This window comes from Nyctereutes procyonoides, unplaced genomic scaffold, assembly GCF_905146905.1.
Source record: "Nyctereutes procyonoides isolate TBG_1078 unplaced genomic scaffold, NYPRO_anot_genome, whole genome shotgun sequence".
NCBI lineage: Eukaryota > Metazoa > Chordata > Mammalia > Carnivora > Canidae > Nyctereutes > Nyctereutes procyonoides.
This window is the reverse complement of record NW_026575135.1, coordinates 23,336,970-23,356,512: the sequence shown is the minus strand read 5'-3', so window position 1 is coordinate 23,356,512 and position 19,543 is coordinate 23,336,970. Positions and strand designations below refer to the sequence as shown.

General features: G+C 45.4%; 2 protein-coding genes across 5 annotated transcripts in view; one reads left to right on the top strand and one right to left on the bottom strand.

Moving 5' to 3' along the window:
* Positions 1 to 3,443, bottom strand: part of KIF24 (kinesin family member 24) — a 78,732-nt gene extending 75,289 nt beyond the window's left edge. For both annotated transcript variants that reach the window (XR_008661416.1, XM_055301991.1), the window contains exon 1: positions 3,310 to 3,443. The gene's annotated coding sequence lies outside the window, so the exon portion shown is untranslated. The remainder of the gene's footprint in view (positions 1 to 3,309) is intronic.
* A 222-nt stretch (positions 3,444 to 3,665) lies between these two features.
* On the top strand, positions 3,666 to 17,693 carry NUDT2 (nudix hydrolase 2). 3 transcript variants are annotated; one of them, XM_055301460.1, is made up of 4 exons: positions 3,692 to 3,797; positions 9,287 to 9,388; positions 15,058 to 15,191; positions 17,102 to 17,693. In XM_055301460.1, exons 3-4 carry the CDS (start codon positions 15,065 to 15,067, stop codon positions 17,416 to 17,418), a joined length of 444 nt encoding a protein of 147 aa, XP_055157435.1. In that variant the 5' UTR covers positions 3,692 to 3,797; positions 9,287 to 9,388; positions 15,058 to 15,064; the 3' UTR covers positions 17,419 to 17,693. The 3 variants fall into 3 exon arrangements, with proteins under 3 accessions (XP_055157436.1, XP_055157437.1, XP_055157435.1); XM_055301461.1 differs by lacking the exon at positions 9,287 to 9,388 and having other exon boundaries at positions 3,666 to 3,797; XM_055301462.1 differs by lacking the exon at positions 9,287 to 9,388 and having other exon boundaries at positions 3,671 to 3,797; positions 15,062 to 15,191.
* Positions 17,694 to 19,543: the final 1,850 nt, after the last annotated feature.

The following is a 19,543-nucleotide window of genomic DNA, read 5'->3' as shown; positions in this document are numbered from 1 at the left end:
AATAATTGATCAATTAATCTATAAGGGATTGAGAAGAGTTCAACTTACTTTATAAACAATAAAATGACAGCCCCAAAAAACTGCTATTCCTCTTAAACTGGAAGATGAGAGGATCATGCCCTAGTTTGCCCCATGGACACTGCATTAAGACATACAACAGCTAAGGATTTTTTTTTTTTAAGATTTTATTTAAAATCTTATGAGACACACATAGAGAGAGAGACACACACACAGAGAGAGAGACACACAGAGAGAGAGAGAGGTAGAGACACAGGCAGAGGAAGAAACAGGCTCCATGCAGGGAGCCCAATGTGGGACTCAATCCGGGGTCTACAGGGTCAGGCCCTGGGCTGAAGGCGGTGCTAAACCGCTGAGCCACTGGGCTGCCCAACGGCTAAGGATTTAAATTAGCAACATAAACCAAAAGCTTTTAATGAAATGCTATGTGGACAGTACATTGATGTACTATGTTAAGAAAATGTAATGTTTATATAAAGTCCTTGACATAATGCTTTGCACACGGTAAATGCTCAATAAATGGCGGCTACCAGTTCCAGCTGTACGGTCTTTAGAATGCTGAACGTGTGATGTTTACCTGACATCAATAACAAATTGCTTGAAGAAATAAACAGGCATTTCTCCAAAGAAGTCATATAGATGTCCAAAAGACAGCTGAAAAGATGCTCAATATCACTAGTTACCAGGCAAAGGCAAATCAAAATCACAGTATCACCTTACTTCTGTTAGAATGGTTAAAATAAAAAACACAAGAAACAAGTGTTGGTGAAAATGTAGAGAAAAAGGACCCTCATGCATTGTTGGTAGGAATGCAAACTACTGCATACAAATATGACAACACTAATTCAAAAATAGGGGAACCTGGATGGCACAATTAGGCAACCGACTCTTGATTTTGGCTCAAATCATGATTCAGGGTCATGATATGGGGCTTAAGATTCTCCCTCTTCCCCTGCCACCTGCCTCTCCCCCCGCTCTGCACACAAGTATTCATTGACAGAGGAACAGGTAAAGAAGATGGAATACATATACAATGGAATATTACTGAGCCACAAAAAAGAATGAAATCTTGCCATTTGCAACAATATGGATGGATCTAAAGGATAAAACGGTAAGTAAAATAAGTCAGAGAGATACTATATCATTTCACCCAAATGTGGAATTTAAGAAACAAATGAACAAAGAAAAAAAGAGACAAATCCAAAAACAGTCTCTCAACTACAGAGAATAAACTGATGGTTAGTTACCAGAGGGGAAGTGGGTAAATAAGTGAAGGGGATTAAGAGTACACTTATGATGAGCACTGAGTAATGTAGAGAATTGTTGAATCAGTATAGTGTACACCTGAAACAACTATAACACTGTTAATTATAATGAAATTTTTAAAAAGCCAATTGCTTGACTAAGTTGATAGCAAAGCCACAGGAACTCTAATCTAATTCAATATTTTAATTTTCCAGATGGAAAAAGTGAGGTCTTTGGTTAATGGCTAAGTGACTTGCAAAGTCAGTCACAGTGAGTGAGTAGAGACAGAGCCAGAGCCAAACAAACCCTGAATTCTCAATCATGTTTCCATTACATGTCCCAGATCTGCAGTTTATTTTTTTTTAAGATTTATTTATTTATGCATGAGAGACACACAGAGAGAGGCACAGACATAGGCAGAGGGAGAAGCAGGCTGCCTGCAGGAGCCCTATGTGGGACTTGATCCCGGAACTCCGGGATCATGCCCTGAGCCGAAGGCAGACCAACCACAGATCCACCTAGGAGTCCCAGATCTGCAGTTTAGCTATATGGCTGTCTTTAAACTTTGGTAAAAGGTTAATAAAAACATAGCTGCTATACCTGACTTTTTCAATCCTTTTATTAAAATCATCAATGGGCTATGAATTTCACATAAGAATCATCAACAATCCAGATTAGCAATACAGTCTCTCTCTCTCTCTTTTTTAAGATTTACTTATTTTTAGAGAGCACTATAAGAGCATGGGCAGGGGAAGGGACAGAGTGAGAGAAGAAATCCTGGAGCAGAATCCCAACTGAGCGTGGAGCCTGATGAAGGGCTTGATCCCACGATCCTGAGATCATGACCTAAACAAAGACAGACGCTTAACTGACTGAGCCACCCAGGCATCCCGGCAATATATAGTCTTATGAATTGACAAAACAACAGTCTTGGTAATGTAATTCTATCATGGACAGCTGATGAATGGATAGCTACCAGAGCAGCTGTTATGTTATATGCACCTGAAGCAGAGAAACTCCAAGTAGAATACAAAGGAGATAATGCTTTAAAACCGTTTCCAAAGCACTCTTAAAATGTGACAATAGCTATGGGTCACTAAGACACTGAAATACTCTTGACATTCAGCAACAACAGAATGGTTTGTTTTAAGCAAAGACTCATTAAGACTTCAATAAAAGCACTGTGAGAACAAGAGTAAAAGCCAGAAGAGTTGTAGCAAGCATTCAAAAAAAAAAAAAATTCTCTTTCACAAACAGTGGAAAGGCCAACCGTGGGCTTTCAGATCTTTTTTTTTTTTTTAAGATTGTATGTATTTATTCATGAGAGACACAGAGAGAGGCAGAGACATAGGCAGAAGGAGAAGCAGGCTCCCTGCAGAGAGCCCCTTGCAGGATTCGACCCCAGGACCCCGGGGTCACGACTTGTGCCTAAGGTAGACGCTCAACCACTGAGCCACCCAGAGGCCCCTCGGGTCCTTCGGAATATGAGATTAGGGTGCCCTCCCTCTACTCCCAGAAAAATAAAAAATAACCTCTAAACGGAAGGGAAAACAGGGCAGTGCATAGAGGGGAATCCCATCTATTTGTGGTGAATTAAATTCAACTCAACAAGTATTTCCTGAAAATTTCCTCCGCTATGTGTAAGACGCTGGGAATGGAAGATGGTTACTCTGCCTCAAAGACTTCTAAATTATATGGGAGGAACGAGGAGAATGAGGTTTACCGAAGTACACAAATAACCCAAGGCCGAGTAGAAGTGCTTTAACAAAGGTTCCAGTCAGGGCCACGGGTTCAAAAGCAAGAGGATTTCGAGACTCAGAGAAGGCTTCATGGGAGGAGCAGCGCTCGAGATGAACACTGAAGAAAAGGCAGAGATATGAGGATGAAGGGTAGGAGAGTAGGTTGAGCATTGGAACAACCAGGAGAGGCCAAACCCCGGTTTCCTCGCAACCGCCGCCTCCTCACGCGCTCGGCAGGCGTCCAGCGTACCCTTTCCCGCGGAGCAGAGGCCTCTCTCCTCCCCGGCTCTCACCCGCCATTTCTCACCTCGGTAGCTTCCAAGTTCCCCCTCGGTCAACTCTGAGGGCAGAAGACGATGCCGACGAGAGAGAGCCCCAAAGTTGGCGGGCGTGCTGTCAACTCACCAGCTTTTTGAGGAGCCGACCAGGCCGTATCCCCATGGTAACACCACCAAGCGCGGGTTCGAACGCCCGCGCCGGCGCCCGCGCGCCAGCAGGCCCGAAAGATCCACCAATGGGCATCGCGGGAACTCGTTGACGTTAGCGTCCTTCTTCTCTAGAAGACCAATCAGGGACCCGAAGAAACAGTGGGCGTTAACTCACGCTGCGTCTTTCAACCAATCGTATCGCTTGAGTGAGGCTCTCGCGACGTTCTAAGTGAAAGGAAAGCCTCTTTGAGGCGGGTGGAAGGGCCTTTTGCCCTCTTCTGTTGGTCGCTCTAAGCGCAGCCCAACAATCGGTCAGTGTACTCCCCCTTTCGGTTCAAGGCCCGCCTCCTGCCGCCCTGGGTGTTGGGTGAGTAGTCTTAGAGAGGGGCCTCTGGGTGTAGTTCACCCACGGAGGAGCTGAGGGTTGGAGCGATGGGAATGCAGCTGAATGAGCTTCCGTCGTTGCACCGTCACAGGTGGACGTGAGGCGTGGGCAGGCCAGGCCCTCGGAGAACTTCAGTTTTCCTCTAAGCTCAGGGAGAGGGGAGGGTTCTATGGCTCTGAGCCTTGCTGGTCCGCTTGGTGATGGGGTGCGGCGGCGGAATTTTAGAGTTCCGGATTTAGGGATCGGCGGCCAGAGTGCCATACCCTCCCCTCCCTTGGCCTCAGTTTCACTTTGCTGTTACTCTTTATGCCCCGTCTGCTTTCTGCTTTCCAGAATATATTTTGTATGTTTTAATTGTTTCATTTATTGAATGGATAATATCTTGGCAATTATAGCAATAGTAAAAAAAATATATATATATATATATATATATATCACCAGGTTGCCTTGGTGGCTTAGTGGGTTAAACATCTGCCTTCAGGTCAGGTCATTATTCTGGGATCCTGAGATGGAGCCCCTTGTCAGGCTCCCTGCTCAGCGGGGTGTCTGCTTCTTCCTTCTCCCTCCCCCGCCTCGTGCTCGCTCTTTCACTCACAATCAAATAAAAAAAAGTCTTAAGAGAATCACATGAGTCCCACCGCCTAAAACAGAACTTTCTAAAAAAAAAAAAAAACAAAAAAAAAACCACAGAACTTTCTTTTCCCTTATTCTGGCCTGGTTTGGGCTCTATGTATTTGTTATTGTATCTCTGAAAGAAAGGAAGAAAGAAAAGAAAAGCAAAAATATTTATATATGTGACAACTTAAACCGAATGCAATCAAATAGCCAAATGTAAAACGCAAATACAGAGTTGACGTTAAAAGAGCAATGATGGGGGGATCCCTGGGTGGCGCAGCGGTTTAGCGCCTGCCTTTGGCCCAGGGCGTGATCCTGGGGACCTGGGATCAAATCCCACGTTGGGCTCCTGGTGCATGGAACCTGCTTCTCTCTCTGCCTGTGTCTCTGCCTCTCTCTCTCTCACTGTGTGCCTATCATAAATAAATAAAAATTAGAAAAAAAAAGAGCAATGATGGGAGTCAGGCAGACCTGCTTTTCAGTCTACCCAGACACATCTTTCCTTTTTCCTCATCTGAAAAACCCTGGTAAAGGCTCACAGGGTTGTTGTGAAGTTTAAATGAAATAAGGAAAGTAAAGCACTTGGCACAACACCTGACAAGCCATAACTCCTCAAAAAAAAAAAAAAAGGTACCTATTACCTTCATAATAGAAACAAACAAATATACTAGCTAACGAGGCCAGTGGACTCACTGCAAGTACCCAATTTAGCTCAATACTTGTCAGAGAAATAATTAAGGAAACCATTTTTCAAAAGTGAAAACTCTTCCTAGTACTTTCATTGAAAAGAATTTATATCTTGTACTTTATATGTGAGGAATATAATGGTGTGCTGAGCAGTGTGCTTACCAGCAGTTTTGCTGAATATACGAAAAGCCATTTGATTCAACTATCAATAAAAGTTAAGAGCGTGCCATTAAAACATAACAGAAGCTTCCTGATGACCTTTTATGATAACGGATGAAAGTGACTCATACATATTCAGTACTTCTGATATGGTCCTATGTATACATTCTTTATTTTAAACTCTAAAACAGGGGCGCCTGGGTGGCTCAGTTAGTTAAACATCTGCCTTTGGCTCAGGTCATGATCCTAGGATCCTGAGATAGAGCCCTGCATTGGGCTCCTCAGTCCTTAGGGAGCCTGCTTCTGAAGCCGCTCCCCCTGCTTGTGCGTTCTCTGTTGAATAAATAAACTAAATATTTAAAAATATATGTTTAAAAAACCCACTACAACAATCATGTAGAAGTTACCCTCATTTTACAGATGAGAAAATGAGGCTTAGAGAAGTATTTTGCTTACAGTAATACAACTGTTGAATTAGGGACCTAGGTGTTTCCCACTGTACAGTTAGCCATGCTTTTTCATGTTGTTTCTGCCTAAAGGAGGATAAAATGCTTTGAATACCAGATGCACAGATAGGCTTACCTAAATGGAGGAAGATGGCTTCCAGAAGTACCTATGGTGGGAGCAAGATCTTTCTCCAAAAGGAAATTTTCACCTTGGAAAATGAAGAGATGGAATGAGATGATGATCACTGAACACAATTCCTTCAGTTCATTCACCTTGTGGGTAGTCAATAGCACTTCAAATTCATCTTCTCCCAAACAAAGCATTAGCTTACCTTCTACTCCCTACTCCACCAACTTCTTGTCACCCAAACCGAACAACCTCTCCACTCACCTTTCTCTCCCTCCCTATCTCCCACCCCTCTTCCTTGGACAATGAAACAAATACTGTTGGTTTTCTTTTTGAGATATCTCTCAAATTCATCCATCCCTTCCTCTTTCTCCTCCTCTCTGCCTTAATTTAACTCTATCATTTGTCATCTGGATTGTTGGCAACAGATTTGTAACAAATTGGTTCCTGCCTCCAATCTTCTAATCCATTCGCCACCTTCAGTGCTGCCAGAATGTCTTTGTAAAATGTCAATACAATTACCAGCCCTGCCTAAAAGGCTCCTCATTGCCTATAGAATATAAACTAAACTGTTTATTAGTGGAATGTCATTTTGTGCTTGAGAGCTTTTGCCCACCTTCCTCCTTTTGCCTGGAATGCTCCTTTCCTCCACTTTCTTTCTGCCTGGTGAATTCCTAGCCATCCTTCAGAATCCTTATGGGGTGCCCCTTTGACCCAAAGAAAATCACTCTCTTCTTTGCTTCCTTTCCATCTTACACATACCTCTATTTTGCACAAAACAAACTGTCAACTTTGTCAAAGTACCTTCTACTTTTCTGAGGCTGTGAACCCTTAGGAAGCTGGGGCTTATAATATTCAGCTTCATACCCACTCTTCAATCCTATCACGCTGCTGGTGGAGTAGGACACACTCAACAGATGTTAGATGAGTAAGTAAATCCCTTCAGGCTCTAATATTAGAATTACCCATGTTTACTTTCTAGAACTGTACAGCAGATGGCACTAATAGGCCACTTAACAGATCCCCTTCACAAGGAATGATTTTTGTTCCAACCTTGTCTGACTTTGGCCTCATCCTAGAAGCTAATATTCATGCCATAACAGGTGAAATCTCCTGTTTCTGTCCTCAGCCAAATGGCAAAGATAGCAAGATGACTCAGCAAATTGGTTTCTGTCAGAAGAGAGTGTCAGGCAGGTATCCAGGGAAAGGGGCAGTAAGGAAACATTTTCTTTGTCTCAATTTATTCACAGTAGTTGGGAGCTTTTTTCTTTTTCTCTTTGTGTTGTTGTTGTTACAAGAAAGAGCTTTATTCAGAGATGGGCACCTCATTTGTGTTCAGTCCTTTGAAAGGGTAAAGGGGAGTTAAAGAATCAGAAAAGACCATTATGATATGGGAAGAGAGGAAACAGTGAACAGTCAGAGTTGCTTGTAGGCAGGTGGAGGTGGCTTTCCTCCTCCCAGTGGAGTGGGCCTGGGCAACTTACCTGCATACCAGCACCCCAAGTTAGTTGTTTGTGTGCTTGTTCAAGGCTAGCACTAAAAGTATTCCCAACACTTGGTTCATGGGAACTCCCAGGCTACCTGGTATGGTTTTGAACATGTGATTTTAGGTTCCTGCTTCCCAGAGAAAATGCAGAGGACGCATAGAAACTCTTATCAGATAGGCAAAGTTTCGGGGCCTTAGGCTAAACTTTACCTCTCCAGGGTCATCTCTGAGCACCAGGACCTTCATCTATGCACCCTCTCCACCTCCCTCAACTAACACCTGTCCTGTGGAAAAGATTCCAGCTATGTACCTTTAAAATCCTCTATGTGCATATAGATCAAAGACTGGGAATTTGGGAACTGGAAATAATTTTTATAAATTATTTGCATGTCCTCTCTCAGCACCATTTTGCCTTAAGCTCTGCTCTTTTACATTAAGCAGAATTATAGAAGGGGAAAAAATAAACACTTTGGAGTTAGGCTTACTTAGATTCAAATCTTCCCATTCACAGACCAGCTATGCTCTTGGGCAGGTATTTTAACCTTTTTGAATCTTAGTTTCCTCATGCAAAACTGAAGACTGTTGTGCTTATCATGAAGACTTGTCTTGAATATTAGAAATACACATGTGAAGAACCTTGCACAGGATAGCTGGCCCAGTGTAGATGCTTAATTGATAACATGGTGGCATGAAACAGTTTCTGCTAAAGGGATTTTAGATTATAAGGACATGAGGAAAGGATTTGAGGTACTCTTTCTATATCTAAAGATGTATTTATGAGGCATTCTTTGGGAGGTTGAGCTAGGCTTGCAATAGCACTCTGATTAATTTGATGAAAACATTGGAACACAACACATCAGTACAGCCGTTTATCTGTGAATTATTTTTTTGGCACCTAGGTCCTGAACCTCCTCAGCTGTAAGGGAAATGTATATATAGAGAAAGGCAAGAGCATTTTTCCTTAGCTTCTGGAACCTTCTGATGACATTGAGGACTTTTTTGTTCAGGTTTTTTTTAACCACCTAAGGCACTTTGCCACTTTTCTGAAGTGTGAATTGCCTGCTGTCAGCCTGGAGTTCTCATCTCTGCAATCCTGGCTGCAAGCACATTTGCATATTGGATGCTGTGTTCTTTAACCCCCTGAGGTTTGAATCCACTTGGAGTCATGTGTGTGAGTGCATGCGTGCATGCTGTGTGTGTGTGTGTGTGTGTGTGCGCGCGCGTGTGTGTATAAGCTGGCTACTTTCAAACCCCAGGACAGTTTCAATCCATGGTTTCCAGAAAAACAGAAAACATACAACAATAGCTCCATTGACTTTTATGTAAATGGCACTCTTCAGGAAAACACTGGGCGATTTCCCAAAATCCCAGAACATACCCTGAGCATTTGTTTGAGTGGGATGTGGGGAGAGTGTTCTGTTGAGTCAATGAACATCTGTTGAAAGCTGCTGTGCTGGGTCCCACGGAGACAGTGCATAGTCTGGCTCTTGCTGCCAAAGGTACAGATTGAGACTTACCAGACTAGGTATTGTGCTTGTGGTGGCTTTGTACTGTGTCCACTTGGCTAGGCTGGAACTATGTTTCCCAGGATTCCCTTTCTATATGGTTCCAAGTTAGGGTCGACCTAAAGAAAATTTTGTGCAAGATCTGGAAAGCTGAAGTGAAGTAGCAGCCAGTACACTATGAAGGACAGTGGGATACCAAGCATGTGGCAGTGCATACCTTTTGATACTGACTTGCTGGTTCCCCTGTTGGTGCTGGATAAGGCACCCAGGGCCCCAGCTCCCCACCTCCTGTTCAGTCTCCTCCTTCAGATACTCTGAGTGCTGGGCCAGATGTACCTTCAGCTCTATGGCAAAGGGCTCCAGCTTCTCCTCTAAGTTAGGAAGTCAGAGGTTTCAGTTTGTCCTCAGGGGTTCTTGTCCTCATAGGATCTGGTTTGTTTTCACAGGTTCCAGTTTTCCTTGCTCTTTCCACTTCACATCCAGCTTTCCTTCCCAACTGCTGGCCTTGCTGACCTATAGAGACTTCGAGTTCATCACCAGATGCAGAGGTGACAGAGTTGCATGGATTTCTCCATCAGCTTCCACAATTGTACAAGCTCTAATCCCTACACTAAATCCTTAATTGTCTCATAGTGTTTTACTTCTCCAGTCAAACCCTACAGAAGTTTATTCAAGCCATGCTAAAGGCCCAAAAGGTGGAATGATTAGAAGCCAGAAGGCTTCACAGAAGAGGTGACACTGAGCTGCTTCTGAAAGCCTGAAGGGGGCAGCCTGGGTGGCTCAGCTGTTTAGCGCCGCCTTCAGCCCAGGGCGTGATCATGGAGACCAGGGATCGAGTCTGACGTCGGGCTCCCTGCATGGAGCCTGCTTCTCCCTCTGCCTGTGTCTCTGCCTCACTCTCTCTCTCTCTCTGTCTCTCATGAATAAATAAATAGAATCTTAAAAAAAAAAGAAAGAAAGCATGAGGAGGAAGTAATGTGTATAGGGAAGGAGAGAGAAATTCTAGAAAACAGCTGGCTCAAGCCAAGAAATTGAAAGGGTAGGCAGGAGTTTTGCCTTTCTAGAATAACTGTCCTCTCCGTGGGTCTATAGTATAGGTAGAAAGTGAACGTCTGATCCTAGCTCTTTTGGTTCCATTGCAATGAACCATTGGTTGGTCTGGTTCATAGATGTGGTTACCCCTACACATTCGTGTCTACTGAGATACATTTTTGCTAAGTGTGCCCTTGTCACTACCCTAAGCCTCTCCCCCATGGGAAAATATTGGCCTGCTCCCTTCTTTCCAGTGGCTCCGCATGGCCACCCCATGCCTGTCTCTTGGCCCCCCATTCAGGTGCTGTTGTTTCCCCATGATGTATTGGTGATGGCAGTGGTGTAGAGCAATGCTCTGGGGCTTCCTATCCAAGGCAGGGCCTCTAGTCTTGGATCCCTAAACTTATCTAGCAACTCCAACATTCACTCCATGGGACTCTACCCAAAACAGGAGCAAGGTGTCCTTCACCTATAACTTGCTAATATTTTATGAGCTTCCTAATAGGAGGGCATGGGATCAAGTACCTCTTTCTGCCTGAACCTGAAACCAATAATTTGAAATCTCTATTCACCAGTTCTGTGGTGACAGGCTGTTTCTTTTTGGTTTCCAGAATGGTGAACGTTCTTAGCATAAATCGGGAGACCAGGGAAATAGAATATAATGTTTTTAAAAGCCTGCTACTAGGGTACCTGGGTAGCTCAGTTGATTATGCGTCTGCCTTCAGCTTAGGTCATGATCTTCGGATCCTGGGATCGAGCCCCATCTGGGGTTCCCTGCTCAGTGGGGAGTCTGCTTCTCCCTCTGTCTCCTTTCTTTCTCTCTCTCTCTTTCTCTCTCAAATAAATAAAATCTTAAAAAAAAAAGCCTACTACCAGTTTACATATGAATTTTTAAACAAACAAGATCCTGTTACACATTTTATTTTGAATCATACCTTTTTCATTTGTCTGAACATATTTTAAAAGCAGCACATTTGGCTCTACCTTATTTTTTTAAGATTTTATTTATTTGAGAGAGAGAGAGAGAGAGAGAGAGTGCGCGCAGAGCAGAGCAGGAGGGAGGAGTAGAGAGAGAAGCAGGCTCCCCACTGAGCTGAGAACCCAACTCGAGGCTTGATCCTGGCCCCTGGGATCATAACCTAAGCCAAAGGCAGCTACTTAACAGACTAAGCCACTCAGGCACCCCACTTCCTTATTTTTTAAATGGCTTCATAACATTCCCCATCATATAGAAAAACTGTACTTTATTTAACCATTCCTATATTGATGGATATTGTTTCTGCCTTTTTTTGATATTACAAACAAGGTTGTCATGAACATCCTTGTGTATATGTCTTAAACATGTATTTCTGTATGTTAGATGCCTAGAAATGGAATTGCTAGGGGTAAGGGAATATGTGTTTTATGTTTTGATCATTGTTACCAAATTGCCCTCCTAAGGGGATATGCTAATTTTCTCTCCTACCAATAGTATACAAGAGCACAGACCATTTCAAAAACCCCATTTGAGGGGCACCTGGGTGGCTCAGTGGTTGAGCAACTGCCTTTGGCTCAGGTTGTGATCCCAGGGTCCTGGGATCGAGTCCCGCATCAGGCTCTCTGCAGGATGCCTTCTCCCTCTGCCTATGTCTCTGCCTCTGTCTGTCATGAATAAATAAATAAAATCTTAAAAAAAAATGTTGCGGTGCATCTGGCTAACTCAGCCGGTAGAAGCATGTGATCCTTGATCTCGTGGTTGTAAGTTTAAGCCCCACATTGGGTATGGAGATTACTTAAAAATAAAATCTTTGTCAAAAATTAATAAAATAAAATAAAATGAAATAAAATAAAATAATAAAATCTTTGGGCAGCCCCGATGGCCCAGCGGTTTGACACTGCCTTCGGCCGGGGGTGTGATCCTGGAGACCCAGGATCAAGTCCCACGTCAGGCTCCCTACAGGGAGCCTGCTTCTCCCTCTGCCTGTGTCTCTGCCTCTCTCTCTCTGTCTGTCATGAATAGATAAATAAAATCATATTTATTCATGAGAGACCCACAGAGAGAGGCAGAGACATAGACAGAGGGAGAAACAGGCTCCCTGCAGGGAGCCCAATGTGGGGCTTGATCCCAGGACCCCAGGATCACCACCTGAGCCAAGGCAGATGCTCAACCACTGAACCACCCAGGTGCCCCCTAAAATAAAATATTTAAAAACAAAACAAAACTAAAAAGACATTTGAGATTATTTCCAATCTTAAAAAACTCGTTACAGGTTTCGAAACATTTAGAAAGATCACAGTGTTGGGTGTGTTTGGGTTTTTGGTAAGCCATCTGTTGGCAGTCGTGAGAATTATCCTGAATTGAGTTTCTTTTTTTTTTTTTTTTTTTTAAATTTTTATTTATTTATGATAGTCACAGAGAGAGAGAGAGGCAGAGACACAGGCAGAGGGAGAAGCAGGCTCCATGCACCAGAAGCCTGACGTGGGATTCGATCCCGGGTCTCCAGGATCGCGCCCTGGGCCAAAGGCAGGCGCCAAACCACTGCGCCACCCAGGGATCCCCTGAATTGAGTTTCAATATGGGTCTGATTTTTGTGCCTTTGACAGATTCAGGCTCATCTTTTTTTTAAAGATTTTATTTATTTGAGAGAGAAAGAGTGCGCACACGCACAAGTGGAGAGAGGGGCAGAAAGGGGGAGAGGCAGACTCCCCGCCAAACAGGGAGCCCGATATGGGGCTCAATCCCAGGATGCAGGACCATGACCTGAGCTGAAGGCAGACGCTCAAGGCCAACTGATCCAGTGGAGTGCCCCCAGGCTCATCTTGTTTGAATAACAGCAAAGGAGCCATGGAAACCATCACCTCCTGCTCCAGCCATCCTCTGCATCAGCTCTGCCTGTCTATGTGCACCAGCGCCTTCTTTGGCCCTGGAATCTTTCAGATGAGGCCCTACTGACTTGGGTCTCTTCCTGCCTGGGCCACTCTCCTAGGCCTTTGCTGCACTTGAGACACCTGATTTTCTTTCAGTTCTGTCATCCCACCTCAGGGCCTTTGCCCATGCTGTCCTCTCCACCTGGAACATGCTTTCTCCCCTCCTTCCCATTGCCAACTTACCTTTTACTCGTCCTTACTTCTCTGCTCAAATATCCCTTCCTCCAGGAAACCTTTCTTGATCCCTCAGACAAGGTCAGGTTACCTATCACACATTTTTCCTTTGTAGCACATACATTATTGGCAGTTATTTTTTAATTTGCTTAATTGATTAAAATCTGCCTCTCCCAGGGTACCAGGGTGGTGCAGTCGGTTAAGCGTCCAGCTTTTGGTTTCAGCTCAGGTAATGATCTCGGGGTTGTGGGATTGAGCCGCATGGCCTGCTGTGAGCTCAGCACGGAGTCTGCTTAGATTTTTTCCCTCTCCTGCACTCCTCCCCCAGCTCATGTGCACTCTCTTTCTCTAAAATAAATAAATCTTTTTTAAAAATCTGCCTCTCCCATTAAAATATGAACTGCATGAGAGCAAAGGCCTAGCATAGTACTTATTACATAGTATCAGTAAATATTTGTTGACTGAACAAGTGACACATTTTCTTTAGCGAGGCCTTACATAAGAGATCTTCCATATTTTTTTATTACCTTGATGACGTGTCCCCCTTCAGATAATGAATTGTTTTTTCGCTGCTGCAGATATTCCTACTCTTCTCCCTTTCTGTCTTTTGTTGTTGTTGACATTCTTTTCTGAAATGGAAAGAAAAAACTGAAATGAAAAAGACTTAAGACTGAATTGGGGTGCCTAGGTAGCTCAGTTGGTTAAGTGTCTACCTTTAGCTAGGGTCATGATCCTGGAGTCTTGGGATCAAGCCCTGCATTGGGTTCCTTGCTTGGCAAGGAGCCTGTGTCTCCCTCCCCCTCTGTCTGCTGCTCCCCTTGCTTGTGCTCTCTTTCAAATAAAGGGAAAAAAAATTGGGGGGGGGGGTTAAAAAAGACCGAATTGCTGATTATAAAATTAATAAATGTTCTCTGTGAACTTTTAAACAATACAGAAATATAGGAACTAGAAAATGAAAGTCTCGCCATAATGTCATCCTCCAGAAAATACTATTAATGATGTGTATCCTTCCAGACATTTTCCAATGCATATTGAAACCTACTGAGGACTTATTACATGCCAGGCACTGTTCAAAAGCACTTTACAAGTTAAGTCATATAATCCTCCCAACAACCCTGTGAGGTAGAACTGTTATTATCCTGTCTTACAGCAGAGGAAACTAAGGCTTAGGAAACTGATCACACAGTGAATAAGTGGCAAAGTCAGAACTCGAACCCAGGCTGCAGCTTCAAACTTTGACCACTAAGCTAGTGTGCTGCTCACTGGGTGGGAAAGAGACTTTCTACTCTGTGCGCTTTTTCTTACTTTGAATTTTGAACCATGTGAATGTGAATGTGTAAAATTCTACATTCACAATGTGAATGTGTAAAATGTGAATGTGTAACATTCTAAAACATGGATAAAAGACTAAAAATAGGGACGCCTGGGTGGCTCAGTGGTTGAACAGCTGCCTTTGGCTCAGGTCATGATCCCAAGGTCCTGGGATCAAGTCCCACATCAGGATCCCTGTGGGGAGCCTGCTTCTCCCTCTACCTATGTCTCTGCCTCTCTCTGTGTGTCTCTCATGAATAAATAAGTAAAATCTTAAAAAAAAAAAAAAGACTAAAAATACCAATAACAAAAATGTTTTTAGTACACCAAGCTACCTTCCCTATGTGACCCCTCAGGCCATCAGAAACCACATTGTTGGAGTCTCTGCCCCACAAACTCAAGCTGAAGGCTGAGGGAAGTGGAACCATGGGTTTGCTGATAACATTCCTCATCTCCCAGTCCCAGCATCTCGCCAGGTTCAGACGGTTTGCCTCTGAGGACCTCTGATCTCTTAACACGCATACCAGCCCTGTGTCTTAGCAGGGAAACCTGGAGGAGCTGGGATAGAGCTGCACTGACAGGGTAGGAGCCAGGGTCCTACCATCACTCACAAATCAGTCTCTGATTCCTGGCTTTCTCCAACTGGTCCTTGGTATGCTGCCTTTTTCTGTAGTTAATGAGGTCACTGTTAGCTGATCTGTGCTACTCCCCAGTACCAGATGCTGCCCCCAGGATGCATTTTCCTGTTTCATGTAACTTCCAGTGTCTCACATCTTCTTTGTTAAATCCTTAGATAGAACATGGCCCTGAGAGCGTGTGGCTTGATCATCTTCCGAAGACGGCTCATTCCCAAGGTGGAGAATCCCACAATTGAGTTTCTACTGCTGCAGGCGTCAGATGGCATTCATCACTGGACTCCTCCCAAAGGTGCGAGGCAGAGGGGCTGGCTCTCAAGTGCCGAGCATTGCTTGAAAAGCCACCTTACCAGGCCCCCCATAAGGCTTACGTCCCAGTGACTGTGCAGCAGAAGGAGGTGGGATAGGCAGGAGCCCTTGATCCTTTCTGCATACGTGGTCTCCATGCCAGCTTGGAGCTGGAAATAGTACTCCGTGATTGAATCCCGGAGCAGAGCAGCGCGTGTGTGTGTGTGTGTGTGTGTGTGTGTGTGTGTGTGTGTGTGTGTGACTATCACTCACTGAAGTACCAGCCTCTGTGGTAAATGGGTAGGAGAAAAGGCACTGGGCTGGGAATTGGGAACCTTGGGGTCAAGTCATTACTGGGTTATAGGTCAGGAGCCCAGAGTGAACGGTCCCAAGATAGAAAGGAGCAGGGGCTTTAAAGGGGTGTGCCATGGGAGAGGGGCAAACAAGGATCAAGGGTGGGAGGAAATAAGGAAAGGGGAATAGGAAATAAACTTTGCACATTTGTGTTTCACTAAGGAGAAATAAGGTGAAAGAAAGGGACAGAAGTGTCACAAATACTATGAATAGAAATATTCACACTTGTCTCCTGGTTGCCAAAGTCATACTGCTTAGTACCTCTCACTGAAAGATTTCAAAGGACCTCTCCAAATTGTGTTCTGCTGGGACCTAGGGAGAAATCACCCTGTTAACACTGATGGGTAGAATGCAGCATAGATGCTGTTGGGAAGGGCATGTTCAGAAAGAATGGGTGGGACATGGGGATCCGTGTCCCCTCTCTCACCACCAGCACACCTCTCACCACTGCCCCCCTCCCATGCAGTACTTACTTACCCAGCTTTGTGTACATGACTGCATGGGTGCTATACAGAGAAAGTTCCCCAGAAGCCATGGACCAGACTGGGTTTCTAAGTCCTGACTCCTGGTTGCTCCCTGTGGGAGCTGTGCAGCAAGCTGGCTCAGGGCACTGCTGTGAGAACCCCTGGGAAGGAGGGCGGCTAGGATAGTTTCTGAACCAGGAAGGGAACAGCTAACAATTCCTGTTCCCCAGGAGCACCCGAACCCCGAGGCCCCCAGCAACTTGCTGCAGCCATGTGCTGACAGAAGCTGCCAGACCCCTCCCTGTCCATCTTGGCCCCTCTGGGCAGGCTTAGAATTTGCAGGGGGGGCCTAGAGGCAAAACTGAATGCTGCTTCCAGTCTGCAGAGCTTCAGGCTCTCCTACAACAGTTTCTTGGCAGCTGTCTGCTTGGGTTTGGGTCTTGCCAAAAATATTTCTTAGAACTGGCTCTCAGCTTGTCCTGAATCTAAGTTCCCATCAGGAATTTCCCTGTGAAACTGGAATCTGGCCTTGCTCAGTTAGAAAGATGAAAACAATTTGGAAAAGTCTTGCTAGCTACTTGGAAACAGCTGCCGGTGCCGCAGTGCAGGGCTTGGAGCCCGTCTGTTGACCCTGGGACTTCAGGGACCAGCTAAGACAGCGTGAAGTCCTTGCTGTGGACGGTAGGCAAAGTGCTCCATCTTCAGCCAGCTCCCATCTGCCAGAAAGACTGCCCCTCCTTCAGAAAATCGATTTAAGGTCTCCAAGGGAAAAGTCTCCCTGAGAACATGGAATGAGGAGAGCACCAAAGGATAAGAAAGCAGAGGTCTGAGGGAGGCCATCTCTCTCATCACTGAAGAGCTATCTTCTAGACTAGACTTGCCAAACACTTGGTCTGTTTAACTCTCTACAGAGGAAGTGGGGTGGGGTGGAGGAATTGCCTGGACACTACCTGCTCTCTGCCCCATTCCTAGAGCCCCTTTAGCCCAGCAACATCTAGAAAAGTGACCAAAGACCCCATCTTTAAATCACCGGACCTGAAAATTCCACTTTGCTAAAGATTATCTCTTCCTCCTTTTCCTCTTTTTTCCTAACCAGGCCATGTGGAACCAGGAGAAGATGACTTGGAAACGGCCTTGCGGGAAACTCAGGAGGAAGCAGGCATAGCAGCAGGCCAGCTGACCATCATTGAGGGGTTCAGAAGGGAGCTCAATTATGTGGCCAGGAACAAGCCTAAAATAGTCATCTACTGGCTGGCTGAGGTGAAGGACTACGATGTGGAGATCTGCCTCTCCCAAGAGCACCAAGCCTACCGCTGGCTGGGGCTAGATGAGGCCTGCCAGTTGGCTCAGTTCAAGGAAATGAAGGCAGTGCTCCAAGAAGGACACCAGTTTCTCTGCTCCACAGCATCCTGAGCTGACCAGAAGAGAGTCATTTACTTCAGTAGGATCCTTGAGGGCCTTCTGAGATGAATACCATCAGCTCTAGGGAAGGTTGTGTTGGTCTTTCGCTCATCATGGCAAAGAGCAGATAGGTTAGTAAAATCAGCTGAGAATTCTAAGAGGAAAGGAAAGTCTCAGCAGAGTGAAAAGGAAGACAAATGAGTTTTAAAAAAGAGAAAAGTCTAGGCGTGGTAAGTGCGTCCTTGTACTTTATAAATAAACTTCAGGCAGCTTGTCTGTCCATCTAACCTGTTGTCTTTCTTGGACTCTTGCCCTTGGTGGGGAGAAAGCTAGAGTAAAATGGAGCTCTGACCTTAGCCAGAGGGAATCCTGTGTCCATGCACTATACCCCAGAAAAGCTAAGGGAGGAGTTGGAATGGGGGAGACGAGGCACTGCTAGGGTGGCTCTGCTGCCTCTGGAACTCCAAGCACTCTCACCACCCCCCACCAGTGTACCTGAGACTTTGTGACCTGTAGTCAGACAGGATATACAAGCGAGTGGGACTAGAGTGCAGGAATTGGGTTTGTTCTGCTCGCTAATGTATCCTGTCCCCAATACCGGCACCGGTAGGTGCTTGGTAGATACTTCCTAAAATAGAGACCCAAGGAATTTGCGACATAGCCCAGGCCATAAGAGGGAGACGAGGGACAGGCAGCTCTGGACCACCAGGTCAGTGGCACATGGACCCAAACCTCTCAGCCCAGCCCTGCCTCCCAGAGTCACCATGGGCCATAGTGACCTGAGGTCACTGGCAAGAGGCACGCCCAGGCCAGGGGGGACTCTGCTAGGCTACCCAGCAACCCCATCACTCCACTGGTGCTGCACTCCTCACCTGCAGCTGCCTTCACCTTTAGCAAGCTCTCATCATCGATGTCTCTCTCTTCCTACCTTCTCCCTTTCTCTCCAATTCCACTTGTAAGACCCAGAGGCACAAGAGTTGGGTCTCAGCCCTGTTTTCCCTTGCTACTAGGGCTCAAGGAATGCAGGGCGGGTGTTAGATCCTCCAGCCCTTCCAGAAGCTGTTAGCAAATGGATTCATGCAGATTTTATTAAAGGGTTCTTGCCCATTGAAGTGCAGAAGGTTGGATGGGAAGGGGCATTGGTAAAGGTCAATTTGGATTTCCAAGGTTGTGAACAGCCACCTCTGAAGGAAAGAGCAGTCACCCAGGTCTTTAGCCAGGCTTCCAGATGTTTTCAGTCACTGGCTCTCTGTGCAGACAGGGCAAAAATACTAGCGAACAGGATCTTGGAGCACTGCCAAGGACCTGAGTAGTTTTGTTCCTCAACCCTCTGAGCAGTGCTCTCTGAAGGAGGCCTGCTGCAGGAAGTTTTTGGAGCTTAATGTTCTCTTTCCAGGCCAGCAGGGACCACATCCCACTGATTTAATAAATGCTGGCTGGGCAGTGGTGCCAAACCACAGACTAGCTGCCTCCTAACAAGGGTTGGCCAGCCTCGTGCTCTCAGCATGGGAGGCTGTTGAAGTTCAAGATGCTAAAACCTTATACATCCGAGTTGGAAGGGACCTGGAAAATGACCTAATTTTGCTGCTCATTTTTATAGCTGGGGAAATTGAGGCTTAAGAAGGTAGATGGCCCTGGCAGTTATCCATATGTGAGGTGCTTTGAGGATGAAGTGCCCAAGGGAAGTGCTTTAGAATACCATGTATATGGCTTTGAAGTCATTCCTCTGGGCCTTACAGAGTTTTCCACTGAAACACTTTGGTGAGGGGAGCCCCATAAATTGTATTCATCCACTTTTGGCAGGGAGAATTGACAGCAGGGTGGAACCAGGGCATGTGACAGGAGGTGAATGAGGCCAGAGAGTGGAACTGAGATTGGGACGTGGCAGGCAAGTAGGCTTTGTCATCATCCCCATTTTGCTTCTGGCCAGCTCATCCAGAGATATGGGACTGAGACCACAATTTCCCCTTCAATCTGAGGCCCTCCAAGCTCCAGAGCATGTTCTCCTGGAAGCCTTCCCTAATAACCACCCACCCTATAAATATTATCCTGTTTCCCCACCTATACCTGAAGAGGCTCCCCTGTCCCTATACCTGGAACTCCACCTGTCTACCCCAGTACTGCCTCCACCACCACA

Bases quoted from the DNA above. Each gene is read 5' to 3' on its own strand.
- NUDT2 (XM_055301461.1), top strand. From the start codon at position 15,065: ATGGCCCTGAGAGCGTGTGGCTTGATCATCTTCCGAAGACGGCTCATT. The intron at 15,192-17,101 runs GTGCGAGGCAGA...TTTCCTAACCAG, and splicing joins TCACTGGACTCCTCCCAAAG to GCCATGTGGAACCAGGAGAA.